At 45.7% G+C, this 24,796-nt stretch overlaps 2 protein-coding genes across 3 annotated transcripts; both read left to right on the top strand.

Moving 5' to 3' along the window:
* The first annotated feature begins 1,373 nt into the window (after positions 1–1,373).
* Positions 1,374–5,006, top strand: ANKRD34A (ankyrin repeat domain 34A). 2 transcript variants are annotated; one of them, XM_019739854.3, is made up of 3 exons: positions 1,374–2,011; positions 2,112–2,175; positions 2,560–5,006. In XM_019739854.3, exon 3 carries the CDS (start codon positions 2,676–2,678, stop codon positions 4,158–4,160), a length of 1,485 nt encoding a protein of 494 aa, XP_019595413.2. In that variant the 5' UTR covers positions 1,374–2,011; positions 2,112–2,175; positions 2,560–2,675; the 3' UTR covers positions 4,161–5,006. The 2 variants fall into 2 exon arrangements, with proteins under 2 accessions (XP_019595413.2, XP_019595415.2); XM_019739856.3 differs by lacking the exon at positions 2,112–2,175 and having other exon boundaries at positions 1,785–2,011.
* A 1,454-nt stretch (positions 5,007–6,460) lies between these two features.
* LIX1L (limb and CNS expressed 1 like) lies at positions 6,461–24,567 on the top strand. The gene is made up of 6 exons (XM_019739865.3): positions 6,461–6,840; positions 14,744–14,907; positions 17,306–17,446; positions 21,554–21,649; positions 21,960–22,037; positions 22,373–24,567. Exons 1-6 carry the CDS (start codon positions 6,549–6,551, stop codon positions 22,613–22,615), a joined length of 1,014 nt encoding a protein of 337 aa, XP_019595424.2. The 5' UTR covers positions 6,461–6,548; the 3' UTR covers positions 22,616–24,567.
* The last annotated feature ends 229 nt before the right edge of the window (positions 24,568–24,796 follow it).

Genomic DNA, 24,796 nt, shown 5'->3' with positions numbered 1-24,796 from the left:
CAGAATTAACCAGGGGTCAGTTATTTCGACCTCATCTTGGATGGAGGAGACCCTGGCTAGAGAGAGTTCACAAACGGAACCTGACACTCAGATCTCACCGAGGGACTCAGTTGAGAGAGCTCCCACAGAGAAATGAACCCCTAGGCAACCTGCTCATTAAGGAACAGTCTTTTTGTCACTCTGGTTTCACAGTTTGGCCTCTCCTCCATTACTCCAACCTTCCCTTCAGTCCTACACTGCTTCCCTCTAGCACCACCAATGAATACTTTTTTAAAAAAAATTTTTCCCTGTGGGTTGTTGTCTGTGAGAAGTTGGGAAGAGGGTTTGAAGAAGGAAAAATTAGGAATCAGAACCAGAGTTGGGGAGGCAGAGCAGGAGCCCAGTGTTTCCTGCATCTTCCACTGCCTTCCAGCTTCTCCTGGCCCTTGGCAAGGGGGGAGCAGGGCGGTAGAAGAAGTCCTACTTTCACAAGAACAGAAAGAGGGAGTTAGTCAAGAAGAATATCCCAGATGTCGAGAAAACGGCCCTGGAATGAAGCCTCTGGACTTGGAAGGCTGTGTGCAGGTGTAGTGACAAGTGCCCAGTCTTTGGAACAGGACAGAGCAGAACTATGAGGCTTTGGAGAACTTGCTTAGCTTTACTAAGCCTCAGTTTCTTTGTAACAAGAAGATCATTCCTACCGTACAGCGTTGTGGGGATTGGGTATCATGTATGTAAAGTACTTGGCACATTGTTAATGCCCAATAAATGGTAGCTAGTAAAAATGGGTAGCTGCCCTGCAAATAGTTCTCTCTCCCCCTTCTTCAGAAACATTATTTGTAGTATCTTATGTCTGTCTGTTGGCCTCCAGCCTCTGAATTCTCTCAGGTTAGTTTTCCAAATCCTTAGGATTTTTTTTCTTCATTCCCCCACTCTCCCTGATGCCTTCCAGCTGGACACAAACTCATTCCTAAAATATGCAGATGGAGCTATGGTAACCATGGAGACAGGGCAGGTGGCAAGGAGAGGCAGAGACAGACAGTGAGAGAAACCGATTGCGACAGATAGGGAAGGGTGAAGACTTAAGGAGCGATTTGGACAGAGACCTTCAAGCAAGATGAAAAAATAATGAGACTAAGTGAGACGGAAAGTAAAGAGGTGCAGTGAGAAAGGATGTGTCACAAGGTTCTCTCTTTTCTCTGCCCCTTTTCTATCCCCCACCCCGAATATGGGGAGGAAACGTCTGAAAGCCCCTTGCTGTACCTACAACTGGCCCCAGATATCCTCCTCATACTTATCAAAGATGTCTGCACAAGGAGCTGAGGTCCAAGTTTATCTGTATTGTGTGTTCCATTTTGGGGGAAGTAGAGTGAGGATGTACCGCTGTGTCCGACCCCAGCTCTCCCTGACCTTTAAACCATGAGATCTCTTGCCTCTCTCTGCACATTATGGACTCCGGCTGTGGATAAACTCGCCTCTCTCCACCCCTCTTCAGTGTGCCCTGTGCGGTTTGTGGTAGGTCAGGTCTGGCGCACAAGCGCACGCACATAAACACACCAAGCGCGGAGAATGGGGATCTGAAGCTCAACGAAGAATTGGGGTGGTCCCAGGCCGGGTCGCGGAGGAATCTCCTAAGGAACATCTAGGTGTGTTGGGGCCGAGAGGGAGGTCGGCTAAGCAAGAGAAGTCAGGATTGGAGCTTCTAGGTTTAGAGGGCTTATATGTGCATGGGTGGGGGAACGGTTTGGTGCCCGACGCCCCCACCCGCAGAGACTAGGCTATAAATAGCAAGGCAGAGCTCCGCCCTTCGCACCCCCCCCCCCCCAGCTTCTCTCCTCCCGAGCCGGCGCTGTGCCCGGGGCGCACCGGGAGGAGGGACCACGATCCTGTGCCTGGGCGCAGATACTGACACCAAGGGAATCCGGGTGCCCCCCCACGCCATGTGGGCCCCTGGGAAACTGGCTCCACCACCCCGGTTGCCCGGTGGCCCTGGCCTCAGTCCTGGCCGGGCGGAGATCCTGCGGACATTCAGGTATCTATTTGGACTCACAGCCTGGGAGGGGAAGAGCAACGAGTGATGGGGAACATAGCAGGGCAAAAGAGCCCCCCAATTCTCCCCCCACCCGTTTTAGGTCCCAAATGCAAGCTGCTTCCCTCCCCCCACTCAATTTATGGGGCTGTGGCAACCTAAAAGAGGTTAGGAATTGGAATCTGTGTGTGAATGTAAGGGTGCATGTGCGTGGGTGGGTGGTGTTCAGCATCCTAGAAAGGGGGATTCCAAGTGCGGATAAGAAAAGGGGGATGCTGGAAAGGTCTGATAAGCCGTGGGGTGAGGGTGGGGGTGCGGATATCTCTGCGCGTGCACGTACGCATTTGCACGCGCGCTCGTTCTTTAATGCGGGTGCACCCTTCCCACCTCCTCAGGCATGCGCTGGGGGGAGGGGTCGGCTCAAAGGCATGAGTTAGTAGAAGGACCGTGTGCCTTGCAGTGAAGATCTCCCCCGCCCCGCGCCGGGTCCTTCCACCGGTGCCTCAGTTTCCCTGCCTGACTCCATCAATAAATCTCTCTCTTTCTCGCAGGGATTGGCTTCGCCATTGAGCCCTCAGGCCTCTGCCATCCACCACCCCCACACCCCTAGCCTTCTTCGGCAGGTCCCAGGCCCCGTTCCATCGGTGCTCTCGCCCCAGCCGCAGCTATGCTGCACACCGAGGGCCACGCTCTTCTTCGGGCTGTGGGTCAGGGTAAGCTACGCTTGGCCCGTTTGCTTCTGGAGGGGGGCGCCTACGTGAATGAGGGTGATGCCCAGGGGGAGACTGCGCTAATGGCTGCCTGTCGGGCCCGCTACGATGACCCCCAGAACAAGGCGCGTATGGTACGCTACCTCCTGGAACAAGGCGCGGACCCCAACATCGCAGACCGCCTAGGGCGCACCGCGCTCATGCACGCTTGCGCCGGGGGTGGGGGCGCCGCAGTAGTCTCGCTGCTCCTCGCCCACGGCGCAGACCCCTCAGTCCGAGATCACGCGGGCGCCTCGGCACTTGTCCACGCCCTGGACCGCGGGGACCGCGAGACCCTTGCCACGCTGCTGGACGCTTGTAAGGCCAAGGGCACGGAGGTCATCATCATCACCACCGACACCTCGCCTTCGGGCACCAAGAAGACCCGGCAGTATCTCAATTCCCCACCGTCCCCGGGGGTGGAGGACCCCGCTCCCGCTCCTCCTAGCCCGGGGGTCTGCACGTCACCTTCGGAAATCCAACTGCAGACTGCAGGAGGAGGACGGGGGTTGCTATCCCCTCGCACCCAGGAAGAAGAGGAGAAGCGGGACGTATTTGAATTCCCTCTTCCTAAGCCACCCGATGAACCCTCCCCTTCTGAACCGCTCCCCAAACCACCCCGTCACCCTCCGAAACCACTAAAAAGGCTCAACTCCGAGCCCTGGGGCCTAGTGGCTCCTCAACCGGTCCCACCCGCAGAAGGGAGGCCGGGGATGGAGCGCCTGACCGCCGAATTTAATGGCCTGACCCTGACAGGCCGACCCCGTCTTTCCAGACGTCACAGCACCGAAGGCCCGGAGGACCCGCCCCCGTGGGCGGAGAAAGTGATGGGTGGAGGTCCCCTCTCTCGCCGAAACACCGCACCAGAAGCTCAGGAGTCTGGTCTCCCTTCAGGGCTGAGGCAGAAACTGAGCCGCATGGAGCCGGTGGAGCTGGACACCCCCGGAAATCTTTGCCCTGACTCGCCGGAGTGCAGCCGCCCGTCCCTGGAACGCCGCCGATACAGCGCCTCCCCGCTGACCCTCCCTCCGGCCGGCTCGGCTCCCTCCCCGCGCCAGTCCCTGGAGAGTCTGCCAGGGGCTGTATCTCCGCTGAGTGGGCGGAGGCGAAGTCCTGGGCTGCTGGAGCGGAGGGGCTCCGGGACATTGCTCCTGGACCATATCTCGCAAACGCGGCCAGGTTTCCTGCCCCCGCTCAACGTCAGCCCCCATCCTCCCATCCCCGACATTCGCCCCCAACCCGGAGGTCGGGCGCCTTCGCTGCCCGCCCCTCCCCAGGCGGGGGCGCCAGCCTCTCCCAGGACCAAGAGAAAGTTGGTGAGGCGCCACTCCATGCAGACTGAGCAGATCCGCCTGTTAGGGGGATTCCAGAGTCTAGGCGGGCCAGGGGAGCCAGGGCGCTGAGAAGAGTGAAAGGAGCCAAGGAGGGTGGGGGATCAGGACTTTGATGGGACAGGCGAAAGAACCAGCTCACACACACACCACGGACATAAGGGTCTCTTGCATGTGCTCATGGGCACGGTGCACGCACACATGGGCAAACGTGTCCACAAGCACAGTTACTCTTATTTGCAGGGAAGGGTAAGTACTCTATTTATTGGGCATATAGACACATGCATTCATGCCCTGGTCACTTCACATGCATATGGGATTAGTTGGGTACCAACAGGCACTGCAAACACTGGGCCACTTGTGCTAGGGCCCCAAATGGGTCCCAAACTCACTTGCATTTTTGTTCAGAAACAGTATGGAACCCCTACTTATGGATAGTCTCCAATCTCTTTGCTCTCCCTACAGAAGCAACCCCTTGTTTTCCATATATGCCCCGCAACACAGCCCACTCATGATTTTGAACACTCTACCCTCTTCGTGAATATTCCACCCTGTTCTGCAGGTCTTGCTTCTCTCTCCAGGCCCAGCTCCTTATTCACACCCTGCTTCCAGCCCTCACCACTGCTCAAGATATCTTCTTCACTGTCCTTGGGGGTTTCCAGCAGCAACCCCTAGGCTCAGTTCTGCTGCTGCTCTTCCTGCTCTCAGCTTTACTTCTCAACTTCCCACTTTTTATTCCCACCCTGTTCCCCCAGCCAGTACAACAGGTTGTCTCATTTTCCCAGGGGGTGGGTCATGGGCTCTAAGCTGCTCTTCTGTGTGTCTGAGCTTATGAACACCCCCACAGGTAGAAGTGGGGAATAACCCTAAATCACTCCTCTCTCCACTTGACATATCAAATAAATGTGTTCAGAAGTCTCTGTTTTGTCACTTCTGCCTGGGGGTGTGGGGTGTGGGGAATGAGGAACGGGGAAGGAGGGTAATGCTAACTAATGAGCTAGGGGATACTTAGAGGTCCCACTCACTTTCTTTCCAGGAAACCAACTAACCAACTGTGGTTGTAGAAGGCAAGTGTCCAGTGTCCTAAAGGTTTTAAGGCATTTGATAGGCTTTCATTTCCCCCAGTCTCCCCTATGTCCATCCTCAAGTTCTTTAAGATTCCTAGGAAGAGTCCCTCCCTCCACCATCAGCAGACGTATCTCAGTAGATTAACTGTCCCTCTTTCAAGCTTCCTATTTCTTGAGCACTCCTAAGTTTTTCCTCAGGGTTCTAACTTTCATCTCACCAGGTTCATTTCATCCATTTTCTTCTGCTTTCTATTTCCTCATCCTTGATTTCAGAGCCACAGTAGGGTAGAGAGAGACATATTGAGAGGGAAAGAGAGGAGAAAAGAGGAGTTAGTATATAACCTGACCTAGGTAAAAATGGCATGATATGGTCAACTGACAAAGGATATGTGTGTGTGTGTGTGTGTGTGTGTGTGTGTACGCACGCGCATGAGTCATCAGAAGACCCTAGCCTGACAGGTTCTATGAACAAGGGTACCTGTCTCAATCTGCCCCCTGGACCTCTCAGTTTGCTAGTTTTCTGCATATATTCTAACTCTTCCTCACTCTAATGGGAGGTAAGAGAGCAGCCCCTTTTACTCTTTCTTACTCCCCCCAACTTAGAACAGGTGAAATCAGAAAATTACCCAGCCATGTGATATAATGAAAAGATCAAAATATTGGGCATCAGAAGACCTATGTCTGACCCTCCCCTTTGCCATCTCCTAGCTATTAATTTTGGGCAATTTTATTTAGTCTCATGGAGTATCAGTTTCCTTAACCATAAAATGCTAAAATCTAGTTAGTGATTGTGTTTATTAAATAAGACAATGCACTAGGTGCATTGCATACTGTCTGACATATAGTAAGTAAATATTGGCTCATTAAATGTCAGCATCGTTCGTTCATTGCTTTAACTCCACCACCAATTGCATGCGATCTTGGACAAGTCACACCACTTCTCTGAGCCAGTTTCCTCATCTATAAAATGAGTAGTCAGACAAATGATCTCTAAGTATCTTCTCACTCTACAATTCCCACAGACTTGCTTCCAGGCCTATTTCCCCCCACGCCCCAGCCTCGCCCCAGGGAATTTCTAGTGTTCCCAAAGACGGCGCCCAAGCTAAGCTTCTTTCGGGTGGAGGCTATCGCTTTCTCTCTTTGCAATTGGGTGCTCAGAACCTCCGCCCTCCGCAATAATTTGCCTACGGCTGAGCTGCAGCCCGCCAGCTCCCGCCAGCTCCCGCCCCCCTTTGGTGATTGGCATAGGACCTGGCTCGTCCCCGCCCCCGCTTGATTGACGGCTGGGCTCCGGCACCGCCTTCAGTCCCTGGGCGCTAGCTGGCGGGGGTGGCTGGGACCGTTAGCTCGCCAGGCTGGCAGGCTCCCGGCCGCTACTCCACTGGCGGCAGGGATGGAGACTATGCGAGCTCAGCGGTTGCAGCCTGGAGTGGGCACCAGCGGGAGGGGCACTCTGAGAGCACTGCGGCCTGGAGTGACTGGGGCCGCGGCTGCCCCCGCCACACCCCCCGTGGGCCCCCCGCCGGCCCCACCGCCCCCCGCACCGCCCCCGCCGCCCCTGCTCCTGTCCGGGGCCTCCGGGCTGCCACTGCCTCCCGGCGCCCCAGGCAGCCCGGCAGTCCTGCGGGAGGCCGTGGAGGCCGTGGTGAGGAGCTTCGCCAAGCACACGCAGGGCTATGGCCGAGGTGAGTGCGGGTCTGGCCTCCTGCGGGACACCCTCTGTACGGGAGCCTTGCTCCCACAGTCCTCTGGATCGCTTTTCCTGGCGTAGAGCCCTCACATGCATTTCCTTTTGGGGAGTTTCCTTCTGGGCTACACACACACACACACACGCACGCACGCGCACGCACACGCACACACACACACACACTCATACACACGCCTAAGCCTCTCACCCCCTCCCCTTTATTGAGTTACTACTATTTTCTCCTGGGATTCCTTGTTACAGATAGAGCCCTCTTCCCAACCTTTTCTCATTCAGAAATAGAATCCCTCCTGTAGCGGTAACATCTCTCTGCCTTTGAGGACGGCTCCCTATTGTGTGGGATCCTATCCTTTATCTCAGATCCAAGACGTTTCTCATCCATACCGTCTCAGTCTTTCTTCTGTGATCTCAGCAATTCCTGGATTCCCCTGTACGCTGACACCATCTCCTTGATTTCTTAATTCTTTTCTTACTTAGCGTCACTCTGAACTTTCCAATGCAACTTCAGATTTACTGGGAAATCGGTAGTGCCTTCACAAGTCACTTATAATGACTGTGTTTTTAAATCTGGACCCATACTATTGAGCTCACACCAGCTTCCTGTGACTTAGTACCTCACTTTGGTGTCTTTTTAAGTATGGAGCCTCTCAACTCAGGCCTGTCTGTCTGGCCCTGTTTTCCTGGCCCTTGCCCAGGAACTGAGGATAAATCCCAGGCCTTGGCTCTCTCCATGTTAAATTCTGTGGAAATGAGCCAGGCAGAAACCCGATTTCCATTAGAAATGTTCATTTTAAAGATGCCTAATTTCTAGGGCTTCTGAGAAGGGAGATTTGAGGATTTTCTTTGTTGTTTTTGTTTAACCAGTGCGGCATTTCCTGAGTTTGAGCTCCAGATCTATAGTGTAATAAGGAATATATAGTGAGGGGTGTGGTATATAGAATTTAGGTCTGGAATTTCTGAGACATCACTCCTCTCTAGTTGGGCAGGTCCTGCCTGACCTGGAAGTGACTATATCTTTACCTTTCTAGCTTAGTAATAATGTAGAGAAATGTTACAGGGCTTTCTCTATAGACAGTAATTTTTTTTTTTCCTCTCCCTAAAAAAGTGTAGTGAAAAGAGCACACACATGGTTTGGAGTCAGACAAGTCTGGATTAAATCCCAGATGAAATTTCTGTCACTTGCCAGCTATGTCTTTGGGGAAGTGACTTAACCTCACTGAGCTTCAGTGTCCTTGAGGGTTATGGGGATTAAATGAGATATTGCACCTGACTCTTGATGGGCACTTGAAAAAATGATGAGTGTTGTCTCAAATTAACTGGTTCATAGTTCCTTGGGAAGAACATGTCTCATTTTGTCCCACTCTTAAATCCTGACAGTGTAAACCCAAAGATTCCTATGAAAACAGATTTTTAGATCCATTTTGTTATCTGTGCCCAATGATATGTTTACCGTCAGTTTCCCTTTGTTCAACACTTTGAATTCCTGCCGTGGGGCGGTCACTGTGCTAGGTGCTGGGAATACAAATGAGTATGATTCTGGAATTCGTCAGGAGGGAATACAGTTGTTTTTCTAGCTTAATTCCTACATTTAACAGGGCTGTGATGGAACTGCCATCATCTATTGTCCTACTGCTTCAGATTCCTTTGAGACCAAGGGAAGGTCTGCCTCAAGGAGTAGCCAGGAGTGGTCACTCTAAATGTGAATCCTTCCTCTTGGAAACTTACAGGCGTTTATTAAAATTGTAGAGGAGTTACCCTTTTTCTTGTCTGTGTTACCTGGAAAGCCTCTGGTTTGGTGTCTAAATTGAGTGTCCTGTAAAAACTTTTTCATTTCCTCAGAAAAGATGAGGGAACAAGGGGATGGAACTGACAAAGAGCAATCAGTCGAGCTTCAGACTCTGCGGCACGTCTCTCTTCCAACCTCCTTACCTCCCACCACCGTCCTCATTATTTTTGAGTTTCTCATTTCCAGTCTGGGTGTCCAGCCAGTACTTTGGGAGAGTTTGGCAGATAGTTCAGCTTCAGGCAAGCAGAGACTCTCCCGATTTGGCTCAGAATTCCTTCACCACATGGAATCACTTATTCTGCTTCGATTAATAGGCAAAACTGCCACTGGCATGCACCCACATACCCTTGTGACTGATGGTATGGTATTTGGGCGCTGGCTCTGCTCCCCTGAATATAATTTACTTTGGTCTTTGCCCAGACCATTCCCCGATCCAGCAGTGCTTTACTGCCTCATCTTCAATTCACATCCTTCATCTTCTGACTGTGCCAAATTCACCTTTTCCAGCCGTGGTCTTTGGCTTTACCTCCACTCATGTAGGATCTCAGCATTTATATATTTTTTAAAAACCTTCTGTTATTTCACCTGCTTGTCCTATATCTCCCCTCTCCCCCCCCCACCACAATATCCCTGCCCAAGATACACACATAGCTCAGTATGTTGTAGGATCGTAGTTTGTAGTGCGTGGGATTTGGAATCAGGGAACCTGGCCCTGTCAAGGAGTGGCTGTGTGATCTTGGATAAATTGCTTAATCTCTTTAGGCCTCAGCTGTTCTGCTCATTCGTCTAACGAATATTTATTGATCACCAGCTGCTGTGGTGAACAAGACAGACACTTAGTCCCTATCTTCATGGAGCTCACAGTCCACTTTACAGAGCATGTGCGAGGATTAATGGCGAAATAAAGCAGGGCACTACAATAGAAAGAGAGCTGGCTTTGGAGGCAAACAAATAGTGGCTCTGAATCCTAGTTCTGCCACTGTGGCCTGTCCTTAGCTTGTTCACTTTTTGTAAAATGGATAGTAGAATACCTATCTTGATGGGTTTGTGTGGATTAAATGAGATAATGAAAGTAAAGGCTGCAGCACATAGCACTCAATGAGTCGTTGCTATTATGCATTTGGAAATGCTTTGCAGACTGTGCACATTGCAGCTATTGTTAGCATTACCATTCCCTGTACCCCGTTTTCCCACATGGCATTTAGTCCCCTTCTCCTAATGTTTGACAGCTGGCAATCTCTAAACTGGCATGAATGAGTTTCCTTGCTAGGTAACTTCTGCATTGCCCTATTCAACCCTGTTTTCTTTTTAATTATTGCTCTCCATGTTTATCACAATATGGTTATGTGATTGGAAATTCTGCCCAGCTTTCCACTAGGTTGAACAAGTGAAGCTTGTGAGGCATTTTCTGTTCAGTTGTTCCTTTTCCTCAGAATCACAGAATAGCTTCTTTGCCTGTAAGTGACTGTGGAGTTAAATTGATTGGTCTGAATAGTTCCAATTTTTGGAATGTTGCATTACACCCTGTATTAGTTTCCTGTGGTTGCTCCAACAAATTATCCCAACTTTGGTGGCTTAAGACAACAGGAATTTCTTCTCTTGCAGTTCTGGAGGACAGAAGTCCAAAATCAGTATCATTGGGCCCAAATCAGGGTGTTAGCAGGTCTGTTCTCCCTGCAGAGCCGCTAGGGAGTAATCTGTTTCCTTACCTCCGCCAGCTTCTGGTGGCTGCCAGCAGTCCTCGGCTTGTGACTGCATCACTCCACTCTCTGCCTCCGTGGTCACACTGCCTTCTCCTCTTCTGGTTTCATCAAATATCCTTCTCTAAGGACATCTGTGATTGTATTTAGAATCCACCTGAATAGTCCAGGACAATCCCCCCATTTTAAGATAATTAACTTAGTTACATCTGCAAAATCTTTGCCACATAAAGTCACATTCACAGGTTCCAAGGATTAGGACATGGGCATCTTGGCAGGGTGCATGATTCAGGCTACCGTTGTCCTTTCCCAAAGTCACTGTCACTTTGCAGTCCCTCCCTTCCAAAGATTCTGTGTACCTTGGGCTATTTGGGGGTACCTTCTACAAATTGAAGTAGGAAATATCAATGAAATATTGTTAACCAGCTTTTCTATCTTCAGAATAACGTGAATTAAGCCAGGATAGTTTATTCAGCCATCCTTCACCAGAGAGAATCTTCTCACTCACCTTTCCATTTCATTATCTATTAATCCATTCTCCTCCACCACAAAATTATTTTTATGATATAAAATGTTAGCTGTAATTTCCTGTGCTGTTGTAACATTTTTACTCTGGTAGATATGCAATCTGTCCCTCTCATCCCACTTAGACAGTCATCTAATATTTTATCTCCCAAGAGCAAAAGTGAAATTATTCTCCTTTTGTTGCCGTTCAGCGTCATGGTACAAGTAATTAAATATTCCTCGCTATCTCGGTCTTCCTTGTTCCTTTAGCACAGCATCCATCAGTGACTCCCAAATAGCAATTGCAGCTGTCAAATATGGATGTCTTAGTCATCACGAAACTCCTACCTCCTGTTCTTTAACCATCCTTACGTAAACCATTAGATCCACGGTTCCTCACTGAGAATCTTCTGAAAACTATGGGCACCACCCTCTCCCCACACACATATAAATAGTCATATGCACACACACATAATTTTGTTAGAGTTTTAGGGGACTTTGGAACCCCCATGAAGCTCATCCTTGCACGACACCTTGGGCCCTGGGTTAAGATTCCCAAATTGAAAAAACATTGGCATCAGGATATGTACATTCATGCCCCTAACTCTGCCACCGCTGTGTGACCTCACTCAAGTCACTTACCCTTCCTTAGCTTGAGTTGGACTAGATGACCTCTAAAGTCCTAAAAATTAATGAGGCTATGAGCATTTTCATATGCAGATCACAATTAATTGATTTTTTTCCTGAGCACGTACCCAATTTTCCATTTTATATTTATATTTGTGAAATAAGGCTCCCTATTTCCTTTGCCTTTAAGTAATCATGAAAAAAAAAAAATAGTCCTGTACTGGGTGCCCAAAGGGATTTAACTGGATATAGAATAGACATATGCTTTTTAGTGGGACCTTCCCCATTATAGCGGTCTCCTCCCTTCCCTCTTTATTTCAATATTCTCCCTGTTGTTTGCATGTCAGGAGAGCTGTCATCCAGTGCATTGTGCTAAATTGTCTCAAACAGAGAACTGGGGCTGAAAAGATCTCAATGGAAAGAACAAAGATGGCTAAGCGTTCTGGGCAGCAGTGACCTTTGAAGAGCCCCTGCCAAAACTAAGGGTGGGAAAGAGAGTTTCCTTTTCATGCTGTCTTTTAATGGAAGAATGAACATTCTAAAAAGTCAGTTTAATATAGGGTGTTAGAAAAGAGCTTATGCTGCTTTTCAAACTCTGGCTGGTACACGGAGGCCTTGCTCCAGTTAAGAACAGGTGAAATAACAGTTATAAGTGACCACTAGATTTTTTAACACCTTGCTGGCAGGGAGTATGTGTTATTTATCTTTGCATCTCTGATGTCTCAAATTTTTGTGCTATTGTGTGCTCAAATTTTTGTTTAAAGTGTGTGTGGCAACCATGCAAATGTGCTGTTCCCATCTCCTGGGGCAGGGAGCATAATTGACTGACAGCCGTAAGCTGCTGTCCCCTCTAGGTCCATTGCCACTTGTGCACTGAGGCTGCCTGTCCTACAGGCTGCTCCCAGCCAGTGACTGAGCACAGCAGGGGTTCTAACTCGGGCACATCCTGGTGAGATGTGGGGCTCCTTTGGCTTAAGGACTTCCCACTGGCCTGGCCAAACCTTTCTTGGAACAGCACATTTGCAAGGTTGCCACACACACTTATGCAGTCTCTCGTATCCAAACCTCCTTCTTTCCTTCTCTCCTTCCACAGGTGGCAGACCTTCTGCATGGTCTGAACGCTCTCCCTTCTCCTCCTCCCTCCCTCATAAATCCCTTGCATGTCTCCCTCATCTTAATGTCTTCTCCTTGGCAGACCTGAACTAACACAATATAAAAGAATGAAGGAGTCCTCATTGTAACTGAGAGTAGAGAGTGGTCATGTTGGAAGAGAGTGGAGAATGCTTGTGATAACTTCCTATGAGGCTTTAGTTAAAGCCGTTTGAAATGTTTGGAACCTTAGTCAAAGTGATCCTTTCCAAAGGCAAACTGACATCTTCCTTCCTTCCATTGAAAACCCTCCATTGCTTTCCATTGCTCTTAAGATAAAGCAAAAACTTTATTTTGTAAATACTCTGACATGGCCTCCAAGGTCCAACCTGGTCTGGTTCCGGCTTCCTTTTGCAACCTCATCTTACATTACACTTCCCCTCACTCTCTCTTTTCCAGCCACACTGGTTCCTTTATTCACCATGCTCCCTGCTGCTGCAGAGCCTTTGTACACGCTGCTCTTCCTTCTGCTCGGAGCACTATTCTCTCACCTTCGCCTAGTGAATTCATATTCATAGCTACGCTTATAAATATCACCTCATCAGGGCAGCTTTATTTGGACCTTCTTAACTAGGTCAGATGTTCCTCTAACATGTCCCATCACCTAGCCCTCCTTTATAGCACGTATCACACTGGCTACTTTTCATTTGTGCGAGGTTATTTGGTTAATATCTCTCTCTGGCTTTAGACTGTAACCTACATAAAGGAAAGGAACAGTATATGGTGTTGCTCACGATTGTAGCCTACCTAGCACCAGTACAGAGTCTAGCACACAGTAGGTACTCAATAGATATTTGTGGAATGATTGAGCCCAAGTATCGGGGGAGGAGGGGAACTGTTCTGGAATACAGTGTCAGCTCTGGAGTTTGATTTTACCCTATCTACAACTAATGGGTTAGCCAGTTACTGTTTCATAGATGCTGGCAGAAGTCAAGAGACTTCTGGATCAGAGACAAAGGACTTTGTTACTCACAGCACAGCAAGTAGCATGAGCAGCATGCTTGTTTGTATCGGTTCCCCTTGCCTCCCAAGCCTGATGTGGGGGCCGCAGGCAGACGCTTGCACAGGCCATGAGTTATGTTACACAAGAGGAACACTAAGTTTGGGGAACCTGACATTTTATAGCAAACAGTAAGCAAGCTTGTGACCTATCTGTCAAGGTTTCTTGCTGCAAACACAGCCCTGAGAAATGGCCCAAATAAAGAGCAGTCAGGCCCTTGAAATCTTGGCAGACCCCGCAAGATGGAAAGGAATGCAAGAGACCTGTGGAAGAGTATCTCCCAATATACAGTTTCTCCAAAAATTATTTATGTCTAGGGAAAGCCTCAGAAGAGAAATTCATTTCTCTCTGTCTTTCCCTTCCCCGCTCCCTCTCTCTCATACATAGTATACACACAGTATTCCAGGATGGAAAAGAAACCTGGCCATGGGTTTGCTCACCAGAAGGATAGGCTTGAGAATAGCTAATAAGACCGTATTTCCTTGAGTGGCAGTATTGCATGATGGTTAAGAACATTGACTCTGGAACCAAGATTGCTTGGGTTTGAATTCTTTCTCTGCTACTGTCTAGCTATTATATCCTTGGGCAAGTTATTTAACCTTTCTATGCCTCGTTTCTCTCATCCGTGAAATGGGGATAATAAAAGTACGTGCCTCATAAGGTCATTGTGATTAACTGGGTAAAGCACTTAGAGAAATGTGTGACATACAATAAGTGTTCAGTAAATGTTAGCACTTATGATTGTGGTGGTGATTATTATTCGAGGCCAGCTGACCAGTTGTGGAATAATCTATTTGCACTTCATCAGGCAGTGATAATGGCCTGCTGACTTTGGAAACTCTGCCTCCAACATTTAAGTTATTCACCTTTGGTGTCTAGGACTCATCAAAATGTGAACTAGAGAGGTGGGGGAGGAGGGCAGGCGTCCTCTGCTCTTCCTATGCAATTACTTAATTACAGTCTAGGTTTGTTAGTTGTTAAATGCTTTCAAATGGTGATAGGTAGGGAGCTAAGGAGAGTAGACTCAGTGTCGGTACCGGTTACACATACGGTGTGGAAGCAGAGCGCCCCTGAGAGGTGCTCTCATTGCTGAACTTCACCACTTCTCTTTTTGTAGTGAACGTGGTGGAGGCACTTCAGGAATTCTGGCAGATGAAGCAGTCCCGGGGGGCTGACTTGAAGAATGGGGCTCTCGTGGTTTATGAGATGGTTCCCTCCAACAGCCCTCCCTATGTCTGCTATGTCACCTTGCCTGGGGGAAGTTGCTTTGGGAGTTTCCAGGTAAGAGTTGTGCCGGTAATGGCTTTCTCCATCACTTTGGCCATTAAATCTCTGTCTGAAATCACATATGTGAGGACCTGAACCAGTTCTGGGCAAATCATTCTGGTAAACAGCTGTGGTACATTTGACCACAAAAGAACCTCAGTTCCTGCTTTCCTTTCAGCCTCCAATACCGCAAACCCACTTTGAATGTGGGCAGTTATGAAAATGCCCTTACTTGGTATATCAGACTTCCTACCCCATATTCTGATCTGGCTTTCCAACTTCCTGCCATCTCTTTTTGAGGACACAGACTAATACTCCTTATCTGTCCTTTTTCATAGGCAATTACTAAGGAAAGCAATGTTTGAGTTCTCTAAGAGATCAAAGGGGAGGTACCGGGTGGTGAAAATAGTACTCATATAAGAATTAGACCCAAAGTCTCATTTCCCTGACTTCCATCAAAGCAAGTCAGGTAACTTCTCTGGGCCTCAGTTTCCCTACCTGTAATATGAAGGAGATAGGTTAGATCATGTCTGAAGTCTTTCTAGTACTAGCGTTCTCCAGTTATACAAAAGACGTGTAATACATGATGATGAAAAGAGAGGTGGCTATTACAGCGTAACGAGAAATTTGACTAGCGTGAATGTTGTCACCAAAAACAGATTTGTCACGTTGCAGATAGGAAGGTAGCTTTCCGAAATGTCAACTTAGAGTCTGGGTGGGAATTCTGAGGAGAGAACAAAAGCATAACGCCCGCTATGTGCTTCCATCGCACCTTGAACTTCCCCTATCATATCACGTATCACAACATATTGTAACTGATTGTTTCTCTCTCCCAGTGGACGATGCTCCATGGAGGCAGAGAGAATGTCTGTCTTCTTCCTTGTTCAGTTTTACATTCCAACCGCCAAACTCACCACCCAGAGTGGTCACTTAATAAATCTATTGCACGAATCAGTGCCATCGCAGATCAGTTCCTTTCTCAAACACAAACAGTCCTAAGGAAGCTTCATTTCAAATCAGGTGACTAAGTCTTTTCCCCTCAGAACATCAGCTCTTTCAGAGAAATAAATAAATGTCCAAGGATGACTAATGTTTATGCTTTCTCTTCTAGAGAATAAGATCTTTCCTTCCTTCTCCCACCTCATCATATTATTGAAGAAAGATTTGATTATTTTATGGTGATGCTCAAAGCTCGACCATTATAGTAATTTGATTTCTGTTATTTCCTGAAAGAGTAGAATTATCTATCATGGCCCCTTTTAGTTGCTCTCTTTTATATCCACTTCAGCAGGTGACATTTCTCCCGCTGGTTTTCTTCACAGATAAACCTTTTCAGAAACAGCACTATACAGTAGAATGGGCAGCGGGTTAGTAAATAGAGAAGTAGAAACAGAGAAATTGAAGAAGCAAGAAGGCTTAGCATTAATGTGCCAAGTCCATATGCCGTCTCAGAGAGACTGGTCAATTAAAGGAAATTGGGAACTATTGATATTAAGGATGGTTAAGTAGCGAGCATATCCTGGTCTACTTTTTAAAACTGTAATATCACTTTTCTTCCTTTTCTCTAATCCTAATCATAAACGACAAAGGGCACAGAGGCCTTTGAAGCAGCCAGTGAAAATGAATTATAAAGGAATACTACTAGAAATCTGGTCGAGTTATTTAAGACCTCTGAAGATCAGACTTGTTCTGTGACACCTACTCGTATGCTGGATACCATGTGAAAACATGATTTAAAACATTATTTTTTCTTGTTTTCCTTGGGTCAGCTTTCCTTCCCCTAGCCACTCCTTGCTTCTAAAAAAAAAGAAAAAGAAAAAGACTACCAATTCCTTCTTCAGACCTTGGATTCTACTCAGGGATAGCTCCTTGACTCACTACATTATTGGGGGAACTGGCTGCTCATAGCTAAAAATCAAGTCCAAGAATCCCAGATGGGTGCTTTTGATAGAGACTTAGAGGTCTCCTCTATAGAAGCAGCCTAGATGCAGTTTTGTTCTAATCTTAGGTTACCTAGAGGGATAAAAAAAAATCTTTCCTGTCCACAGAACAAGAAAACAAGATGCAGATTTCTAACAAGCTGGCCAGAATCTGGCTTTTGGTAATTAATTCTGTTGACAGTTGAAACGGGGCTATTTTTCATATCCAATACTTATATGCTGACTTCAGCAGCCTTCCTCATTCTGCATTTGAGCTACAGCCATCTCCAGTTCCTTAATGACTTCAGGATGTTGAATCAAAATGATGTTTCCAAATGCCCTGACCTTTTTACAATAAAAACTTTGGAGGCGGTGTTGAACAAACTGAGTTAACCAAAGAATGTCCAAGTGTCTTCTGTCCCAAGTGTTTCCCTCCCATTGTTCCTTTTCTCTCTTCGATGCACACTTATTTTCTTTCTCTCTACCTTCCCTAGTTTTGCCCCACAAAAGCTGAGGCCCGGCGGAGTGCTGCAAAGATTGCACTAATGAACTCTGTTTTTAATGAACATCCTTCCCGAAGAATCACTGATGAGTTCATTGAGAAGAGTGTCTCTGAGGCCCTGGCATCTTTCAATGTAAGTTACTTGGAGTTGGAAGGAAGGAGAGTGGGGATGGGAGAACTGGCTGGTTGGGAAGTCTTGTTTTCTTTCCTATCTACATCTCTGTTCTTTCTGTTTATTTCCCCCCTCTGTCAAATCTTTTGTATTATATGCTCCCTATGTCTCAGTCTCTATTCTATATATGTGTTTGTTTTTGCTGTTATGTTGTCTCTTGATCTAGAAACCTTGAATCAAAATTTATGGAATTTTAGAGCTATTCCAAAATAAAAATGGAATTTTGCTTTTCCCAATTTTGGTTGAAGACCGTAGTCCCTTCTTCCTTCTCTGTTCTGTTCTTTTCTTTTCTTATATGACTGTTTTTATGGTCACTTGTCTCCTGCCTCCATTACTTCATCTTATGAATAAAGAATACTTTATAATACAGTGTCTTGTCTTTTTTCCTTTCAAGGAAGGGGGAGGATAATTTATTTACTCTGTTTAAAAGGAACATGTGCTCTTTCAGATGATGACGACAATGATGATAGCCATAGCGAATCCTAACTGAGCATTTACTTTGCGCCAGAGACTATGCTAGGGATTTATATGTATTTTATCTCATTTGAGCTTCACAACAATCCTATGAGATATAAATACTATTATTACCCCTGTTTCGTGGATGAGGGAACTAAAAACACAGAAGTGAAGTGTTTACCTAAAGTGACAGAGCTAATAAGTGATAGAGCCAAGACTGGAACCCAAGGCGACTTACACGTTTTTCTAGCTTAGAGTACATCTTAGAAGTTAACACTGCCTTCTTCTTTCTTCCCACAAGTTCACTGACAGGGTGATAAAGCCAGACCAGTTTTCTGTTCTCTTTGCATTTAAGATGTAATGACATATTCTGCTTCAGTTACGTGTTTTGTGGATTAGTGTTGAATATTTTAAACCATACGTTACCTAGGACCCATCTGTTTTTCTCCCATTACTCTTTGCCCCAGTGAGCAGTGTCTGCAGGGAATAAATACATTTTTATATTAATCAAAGCCAATTAAAATGAAGAAAGTGCATTTGTCACCCTTGTCACCTAATATATTATAAAATGAAATATTAGTTTGGATCATAGAAAGTAGTGGTTATGAGCATGGGCTCTGAATTCGTTGTTTTGGAAATTATGGTTCTACTAGCAATGTGACTTTGAGCAAGTTACTTTATCTAAGTCTCAGTTTTCTCATCTGTAAAATAGAACCACGATTATACCTGTCACATAGGATTATTGGATAAAAGAGAACATATTCAAGCACTCAGTACATGTTATCTATTTAGATGCCTTTGGATGCAAGTAATAGAAAATCTCACTTCAAATTGACTTAAGGGAATAAATAAAGGAACTGAATGGATAGGAAGTCCAGAGTAAGGCACATTTCAGGGCTGGTTGAATCCATGGATCAAGAATGTCATTATCTACTGTCTCAAATTCTTTCCATCTCTCCACTCATTCATCTTCTAGATACTGGCTTTGTCCTTGGGCTGGCTCCCCTCAGGGTGCAAGGTGGCTACAGAATTCTAGACATTAAATAGATATAACTACATTCAGAGACAGAAAGAGACCATCATCTCTAGAGTCTTTAGTAGAAAAGAATCTTATCCCAGCAGATCTCCCCCTTCTACCTCCCAGTGGCCAGAATTCCCACCTTAAAACCAATTACCAACTCTCCCCCCCCAAAAAAAAACACACAAATTACAGGCAATTGCCCTATAGGGGATTAGGATTTACCCACTGGAGTTAGGATAAAATCACTTCCCTGAGGCACATGGGAGATGAGTAGACACTAGAACAAAATTAAGGTTCTAAAGAAAGGAAAAAGGCAATAGATGTTGGGTAGGTCACCAGCAGTGTCTACTCCAAAGTACAGTAAAAGTAAAGAAATAAAAGTAAACCGTTATTATTCTCATGCCGCTTTTCCTCTTTGATTAACCCCCCAAACTGAGAACTTAATGGATTTCTTATGAATATCCCGATAGAATCCCCCTTCTCCAGAATAACAATTTTCATTTGGTCGTAACCATGGGGAAAGAGAGATGACCACATTCTTTGCTTTTCGCTTTTGTTCTTTATAAGTCCTGAATCTGACACTATCGTGTACTGTGTCTTGACAAATCACCTAACCTCTGTGGGTCTGAGTTTCCTCACTGGTAAAATAAGTAGGTTGAATTAAATGAACTCTAATTCCTTTCCAATTATATGCGAATGTGCTTACCACTTATCAAGTATTCTGTGATTAAATGCTTATTGAACAGATGGAGTTCATTTATAACCATGTTAGGTGTAGAAGTGTTATGTGAGGTAGAACTTCCCGACTGATGGGTCATGCCACTCTGATGTACTCCAAATGGGTTACAGATGTGCCATAATGTTGATCCCCTCCACTCTCAGGGGACAGAGCAAGGCCTGGGGCAGACAGTCTCCTCTGCCCCACAGCCTCCACTGGTAAGGTGCTCTGCCAGCACCCTCCTCTCTATACCCAGCTGACTGTACAGATATGATCATTATTTTCTATGTGTCATATCATGGACAATTTTGGAGGTACTGAATAAGGTATCACTTTGGACAATTCTAGACAAAAATGAAAATTGTTGCTTGCTTCACAGCCTTAACTCCTAATAGTGAAGGTTACCTTTGTCCTTCCTCCCTCTGGTTTTTCACTTCTAAATCCCCCACAAAGATTAACTACGTGCGGCATGGTTGTTTCTCATGAGCCACAAAAACCATATGGGTTGCTCTTGAGTAGTTCTGACTTCTTGTTGATTCTAGCACAGTGAGAACAAATAATAAGTAATAATAGTAAGTGGTATATTTATGGTGGACTTATTAAGTGCCTGGTGTTATTTTAGGTGTGCTACAAATACAGTAAAACCCCATTGTAATGCACCCCACAATGTACCCAATTTGGATATAACTTAATTGGTTCCTGAACTCTACCCTGTCCCCTTTCTCAAAGATAGCAGAATAAAGTTCTTATCTTGGGAGGTTGGGGTGTGGTGTGGAAGTAGCTAGAAAGAGCAGGCAACTTCTGAGGGAACAGGAGGAGGAAGTTGGGTCCCTGTGTTCCCGGTAGTCTCCTGGCCTTATTTTCCTTGATCAGGTTGACAAAAATGTCACCAGTAAACCAGAAGAGACTCTTCTTTTGGAAGTCCCAGCCAGCCCCAGGATTTGGAATTATCCTCATTAATAATAAAGCATCACCAAATAGCACCAAACCAGAGCCTACACCAGAACGAATTTCGGTTGTGTAACTGGACACCAGGTCCAGTACAATAATGCACCCACATTTTATATGATCGATGTTTTTAGACCATATTTATCACTTTTCAAATTTAAAAAAGTTAAATATATTTAATTCTCAAAACAATCCTATAAGGTAGATCTATCATTACTCCCATTTTACAGATGAGGAAACTGAGGAACAGAAAGGTTAAATGACTTCACCAAGTCCACAAGAGTAGTAGGAGCTCCAGTCCATGCTCTTAACTTCTATATGGTATTGGCTCTTTGTGCACATTAGGCTTGCAAGTAGGACAATGTGTCTTAATTCTACCCCTGCAGGGTCATGTCACCAATAGATGACACATAAGGTGAATGTCTAGGAGGCCAGACTGCTACCCAGAGCTTGCTGTGCTTATGGATCCTACTGTCTTCCTTTAAAATGCATTTGCTCAGTTGTCCTCTAGGCTAGTCCAATGAACTCACCATGTTATTTTGGCTAAATCGGGGCTCTTCTCCATGTCTCAGTGTTCCCACTGTAAAATAGGGAAAATCAGGTTGACCTTGCTCTATCACCCTAGTTACAATGTGCAATGACTTTGGAGTCTTCCAGACCTGCACTGACCAGTAGAATAGCCGCTAGTCACATGTAGCTACCGAGGACTTGACGTGCTATAAGCATGAAAGAGACACCATCGTTGAAAAACAATGAAATATTTCATTAGTATTTTTATATTAATTACAGTTGAAATAATATTTTGAATACATTGGGTTAAATAAAATATGCTATTCAAATATATTAATTACATTTTTGTTGGACAGTGCTGCTTGAGGTGATAATGCTGATTGAAAATCTATCTTTTGCTTTCCTCTGTTACCAGGGCAACAGGGAGGAAGCTGACAACCCAAATACAGGGATTGGTGCCTTCCGATTCATGTTGGAATCCAACAAGGGCAAGTCAATGTTAGAGTTCCAGGTACTATTTCACCTCCTTCCCTGGCTCTAATAAATCTCATAACGTGTCAGCCTGTGTGTGTGTGTGTGTGTGTGTACATGTATGTGCCTCCTACTCATCTTTTATACTTTGATATTCAATTGCAAAGGAAGGGAGAGAGGCTGTTAGAATATTTTTCAAAATATAAATACCTTCCTTCCCCCCAGGGGCATATCAGAGTTGGTATACGAGAGGCCTCCACAAATACATTTTGTAAAGGTGACCCCCGTAATTCTGATGCAACCTCCCAATATAAATCACTGTCCTGACACTTCTTATTTTCTTCCCCCAGGAGTTAATGACAGTTTTTCAACTGCTGCACTGGAATGGCAGCCTTAAGGCCATGAGGGAAAGACAGTGTTCTCGACAGGTAAGAGATCCCATGGGTGAGGGGAGTCTGGCAGAAGGACTGTTTTGAGGTGGCTTTTGTGTTAGAAATAAGCAGGCCTATGGGTACCAGGTTATGAATATTGAAAGCCTGACTTAAAGTGCCCTCTTCACTCTTACTATCTTTCCTATTTAAATCTTAGCTGTGAGTCTTTTCGGCCTTGCTTCCCGCTCCAGGAAGTTTCCCTTAAGAATCTTCTTAGAGGACTTACGTTGACTTCAGTTAGGACTCCAAGGCTGAGTTCCTAGTCCCACTTGGGTCAATGTGGTATGAACCTTGACCTTGTCGGTGACCTTCACATTCCTCTCCCCCTCCAGGAAGTGTTGGCTCATTATTCACACCGGGCTCTGGATGATGATATTCGCCACCAAATGGCATTGGACTGGGTGAGCCGGGAGCAGAGCGTGCCAGGTGCACTGTCTAGAGAGCTGGCCTCTACTGAACGAGAGCTGGATGAAGCCCGGCTGGCAGGCAAGGAGCTGCGCTTCCACAAGGAGAAGAAAGATATTCTCATGTTGGCTGCTGGGCAGTTGGGCAATATGCATTCTTCCAACTGCTAGGCCTCCACCCACATACTCTTCGTCCTCTCCAGGCCCTTTTTTATATGTCCTTTCTAAGACTTAGTGTGATTTCTGTACATACTTTCTCAATTTTATACTTTAAAATATAGAGATATATATATGTGTATAAATTCTACACCTGGATTCTACACCTGGATTCCTATTTGCTAAGAGATCCCTTTTCTTACTTCTAGTTTTTGGATGTAGTTTAATTTGAAACATCTCCACACCACTTTACAAGAAGAGTAGGCTGTCTTTGGAGCTTTGTTGGCTCTTACACTCCTAGTAACTATGTAGTCATTTCAGTAGCATGAGATGGTGGACTAAGTGTTCATGTCTCCTCCTTTGAAAATTCCAGGGAGCTTGAATAAGGGCTCTGTGCCCCCTACCCCATTCCTGCTTTTCTTAGACTCAAACAGGTTATGATGAGTCTGAAGCCTTTTGCTTTGGTTTATCTTGAGTTGGGCCTACTTGGTACAGAATTGTTCCTCCAGTAACGGTATTTCCTAACTTACACCACCCCTCCCCACCACTCCCTTACTCCCCTCTCTGACTCCTATTGGTCCTTCATTTTGAGGCTTCTTTACTTTATTATTTGGAAGGAAGTGGAGATATGCTTTCTCGTTTTTAAAGCATTCCTGAGAAAGTGCCCAGGAACAAGAGGAAGTATAAACACAATGTGTAGGGGTTGATCACCTAAGTTGCATCTGGGGCATAGATACCATACCGGTAGTCCAGATGTCTGGACATACTCTACACTACAGAAGGGGTCAGGGTTGAAGTTGCTTGTTTTCAGTATTTCACTTTCCCCTCCTCTTCCTCCTCTGCTCACACAGCTTAGTTAAGCCCTGTATTTAGACCTTCCTGCCTGCAGAGATTGGTAAAAGTTAAAACCTATTTCCCTCTTCTCTCTCCTCCCATCATTTTGTTCTTTGGAAAAATGATCTGTCCTATTTGGAGAGGGCCATGTTCCTCTCTCTGCCATGAAGTTGCTGCTGTCTACTACCTTAGATTCACACTTGTTTTCTCTCCTCTTCTGTCACACTATCACAGCATGAGTAGATCAGGAAAATCAGATAAGACTTTGGCATTATGGCACTTCCTAATTGGAACCTTGGGAGACTGCAGGAGGGGGAAGAACATCAGTAATCAGCTATCAGTGATTTGTTTTTAATACCGTTCTCTCCGCCCACCTCTCTCCTGGGTGGAAGAGGAGAGATGGGATCTGGAGTACAGCGAAAGCATTCACCTTTGGGAGTATTTTTTGTAGGTCTTCTAAGATATAATTCCCCCTCGTTTATGTAGTCTCCTTTATACTATAGTATAGCTCAATGCACTTTCTAACCTGAACTTGGGAAGTATAATGTGCTTACAATTAGACTTCCCATTTCACAGTTATACACTTTGCTTTCAGAAATAGGTTAGGAAACAGGCCACAGTTTGTTCTTTTGGATCAGACAGGGACAAGATGGAAGTCAGCTTTCTTGCTTTTGAAATCATCTTGGTGACCAGTACATATGGGATCAGAGGTAAGGACTCTAGCAACAATTGTTATTAGTTCTTGAAAGGGACTTCTTTGAATTCTCCACACCCCTTCTCTCTATTCCATGAAGCACATGTAGGGTTGGAGCAGAGGCTCCTAAATTAAAAAATAGGTGGATCTATTCAGTTTTTATTGATATTTATAATCTGGAAATCACAAACCCTCATTTCTCCTATGCTCCTTTCTCGGGGAAGTGTTAAGGGGTGTGAGTTGTGAGAAGAACTTGGCCTTGCACTTCCTGGATTTGTTTTTCTAGAATACCAACAAGTAAGATCTCAAAGGACTTGAGAAAAATTGTTCCCTGATCTGTACACTTTTGCTGTTAAAGATTTTACTTATCTTTTTAGTACTTTCTATGTATTTTATATGTATAATTTTATACAATTAAAAATAGATTTTTGTCTAGTGAGCCAGATTGACTCTTTCTTGAGACCTATGTATCAGAGGAGCTCGAAAATAACCCTTTCTCTTACATATAGGTATACTAAAAAAGAATTTTTATTAGTATTTTTTTGGGTGGTAGAAATAAAATTGTACTGCTGGGGAAAGACATTTTGCCTCCCCTTCTCCAGACATTTGAGGAGCCTCGATTTTGTCCTTAATCCTTTCTCTTTGAGCTCTACCCATACCACTGGCAA

The sequence above is a fragment of the Rhinolophus sinicus genome, chromosome 7, assembly GCF_057876585.1.
Source record: "Rhinolophus sinicus isolate RSI-liver-muscle chromosome 7, RSI-T2T, whole genome shotgun sequence".
NCBI lineage: Eukaryota > Metazoa > Chordata > Mammalia > Chiroptera > Rhinolophidae > Rhinolophus > Rhinolophus sinicus.
Note: the sequence above shows the minus strand (reverse complement) of the source record. Positions and strands in the feature narration are given on the sequence as shown.

Excerpts from the sequence above, each read along its gene's own strand:
- LIX1L (XM_019739865.3), top strand. The coding sequence starts at position 6,549 with ATGGAGACTATGCGAGCTCAGCGGTTGCAGCCTGGAGTGGGCACCAGC. Across the intron at positions 14,908-17,305 it reads GTTGCTTTGGGAGTTTCCAG|TTTTGCCCCACAAAAGCTGA; the intron begins GTAAGAGTTGTG and ends TACCTTCCCTAG. Across the intron at positions 17,447-21,553 it reads AGGCCCTGGCATCTTTCAAT|GGCAACAGGGAGGAAGCTGA; the intron begins GTAAGTTACTTG and ends CTCTGTTACCAG.
- ANKRD34A (XM_019739854.3), top strand. The coding sequence starts at position 2,676 with ATGCTGCACACCGAGGGCCACGCTCTTCTTCGGGCTGTGGGTCAGGGT.